The sequence below is a fragment of the Mus pahari genome, unplaced genomic scaffold (assembly GCF_900095145.1).
Source record: "Mus pahari unplaced genomic scaffold, PAHARI_EIJ_v1.1 scaffold_4761_1, whole genome shotgun sequence".
NCBI classification, from domain to species: domain Eukaryota; kingdom Metazoa; phylum Chordata; class Mammalia; order Rodentia; family Muridae; genus Mus; species Mus pahari.
Window position 1 is genome coordinate 61,104 of NW_018394043.1, and position 2,759 is coordinate 63,862.

The 2,759-nt window shown below is 37.3% G+C and overlaps 1 protein-coding gene across 1 annotated transcript in view; it reads right to left on the bottom strand.

Annotated features, from left to right (window-relative positions):
- Positions 1 to 950: 950 nt before the first annotated feature.
- Positions 951 to 2,759, bottom strand: part of LOC110315845 (vomeronasal type-2 receptor 116-like) — a 51,427-nt gene continuing 49,618 nt past the window's right edge. The window contains exon 8 of the mRNA XM_021189795.1: positions 951 to 1,179. Coding sequence (XP_021045454.1) covers positions 951 to 1,179 — 229 coding nt within the window. The remainder of the gene's footprint in view (positions 1,180 to 2,759) is intronic.

Here is a 2,759-nt window from a genome sequence, read left to right on the forward strand (position 1 = left end):
GTGCAGAGGCATACTTTTTCCAGATCTGCAGAGTTATGTGTTTTCATAGCAACTGTAAATGTCTTCCTGTAGCCCACACATCTGGTATCCTAGCCAACAATCTGGAGGACCTGCCATTCCAGTTAATCACTGATTAGGGGCCTGCTCCTCCCCTTTGTGGGCAGTGACCCTGAACTTACAATATCAGGGGTTCTTTATGTCTGTTCTCCTATGACAGCACTCTCTAGACACTTCTCCTTATTCCTACTGCAATGAAAGTGGAAAGCTTTCACACCATATTACTAAACATGAAATGGAGTGAACAATCTGTCCCACATGAAGAAGGGTGCCCAGAATATTGCCAATTAAAGAGAGAATTTAGGGGAAAAGATTTCTTTTTCTTTCATGGCTTCATGTTTGGTTCGGATAAAATTGGTGGTATTTTTCACATAGCAGGTATGTGACAACATCAGAGAAATGGAAGAGGGTAACGACAAACACTGTGGAGCTCTGTTGTTAGCTAGTACATCTTCCTCAGTAAGAAGAGGAAAAGAAAAGAAGAGAAAAGAAAAGAAAAGAAAAGAAAAGAAAAGAAAAGAAAAGAAAAGAAAAGAAAAGAAAAGAAAAAAGAAAAAATAGCATACACTAGCAGCCTGACAACACACCTAGAAGCCCTCGAACTAAAGGATGCAAATTCACACAAGAGAAGTAGATGGCAGGAAATAATCAAACTCAGGGCTGAAATCAACCAAGCGGAAACAAAAAGAACTATTCAAAGAATCAACTTAACCAGGAGTTGGATTTTTTGAGAAAATCAACAAGATAGATGAACCCTTAGCCAGAATAATAAGAGGGCACAGGGACAGTACCCTAATTAACAAAATCAGAAATGAAAAAGGTGACATAACAACAGAACCTGAGGAAATTCAAATGTCATCATATCCTACTACAAAAGGCTATACTCAACAAAACTAGTCAATAGTGATACCACACTCACAATCTGCTTTCAGTTTATCCAAGACCCAGGAGTACTTGAAGGAGCCCTTTCCCAACTCAGCAGCCTCCTTCTCAAACTTCTCGATGGTTCGCTTGTCGATCCCACCACATTTGTAGATCAGGTGGCCAGTTGTGGTGGACTTGTGGAATCTACGTGTCCGATTACTATGATGTTGATGTGAGTCTTTTCCTTTCCCATTTTTGCTTTGAATTAGAGGTGGTTTTCACAACACCTGCATTCTGATGGCAAACCCATTGCGAAAAAAGGTAGTGTAGCAGTTTTATATTGACTTCTTTGATTCATTTCAAATTGCTTTTTGTTCAGGGTGATAGAACTTTATTTTCTTTCTTTTACCTATAGACATCCAGTTAGAACAACATTTGTTGAAGATGCTTGCAAGTTTTCATTGTATGATTTTTGCATTCTTTGTCAAAAATCTACTGTTTATAGGTGTGTGGGTTTATTTCAGGATCTTCAATTCAATTCCATTGATCGACCTGTATGTTTCTGTAACAATACCATGTAGTTTTTATAAACATTGCTCTGTAGCACAGTTTGGTATCAGGGATGCTGAAACTCCAAGAAGTTTTTTTTGTTGTTAAAAATTTTTATAGCTAACTTTGGCTTATTTTTCTTCCTTGGGAAGTTGAGAATTGCTTTTTCAAGCTCTGTAAATAGTTGTATTTGAATTTTGATGGGAAATGCATTGAGTCTATACATTTTGTTTATTAAGAAGGACATGTTCACTATGTTAATCTTACCAATCCTTGACCATAGGAGATTCTCCCATCTTCTGATATCTTCCTCCATTTCTGTCTTCAGAGACTTGAAGTACTTTCCATCCATGGTTACCACTTGCTTCCTTAAATACACTGAGATATTTTATTGTATTTGTGGCTATTGTAAAGGATGTTCTCTCCATAATTTGTTTCTCACCCCATTTATTGTTTGGATAAATGAAGGCACGAATATGATTTTTAAATTAAGGTTGTATCAAGCCACTTTGGTGAAGTTGTATATTAGCTGTAGAAATTCTTTGGCAGTATCTTTTAGGTTGCTTATGTATACTTTCATATTATCTGTGAATACTGAAATTTTGACCATTTGCCTCACATCAAGGTTTAGAGAGGTCAACCAGTAGAAGGAAAAGAGTCCTAAGAGCAAGCAAAATGGTCCAAGACACACTCACTCCCAGTCAGCAGCCCTCACACACACACCCAAAATATCAGCAGCAGACTAGCATAACATATATGCAAAGTGCATAGTGTAGATCCATGCAGGCTACAGATTGTGCTTCATTATATGTAAAACCCCATGATTCCATCTCAGTTATTTCTCTTGGGTGTGCTCTTCCTGTGTCTTGCACAGGCCTGTCTTCCATGATTTTGCCACCAATCTTTCTTTGGTTTCCTAAGCTCCTAGGTTAGGAAAGTAATGGAGACTGCAAACCTGGGTCCTCTCTGCCTAATGTTTAGGTGTGGATCTCTTCAACTACTCCTATCATCTGCTGGAGGCTGATTTTCTAATTATAATTGGAATAGATGCAAAATTTTGAATAAATAGAATATAATTAGGGAGTTTCTTGAGGTTTTTTTTTTGTTTGGTTAATTTAGTTTCTCTCTGTGTGTGTATGGTTTTTATGTTTTGTTTTGTTTTTGTTTTTAGGTGTGGGATTCGTCAACTACTTGAATCACCTGCTGGAGGCCGACTTTCTAATTACAATTATGTAAGCACCAAATTTTGAATGTATAGAATATCCTAAGGAGTTTCTTGAGTTTTCTTT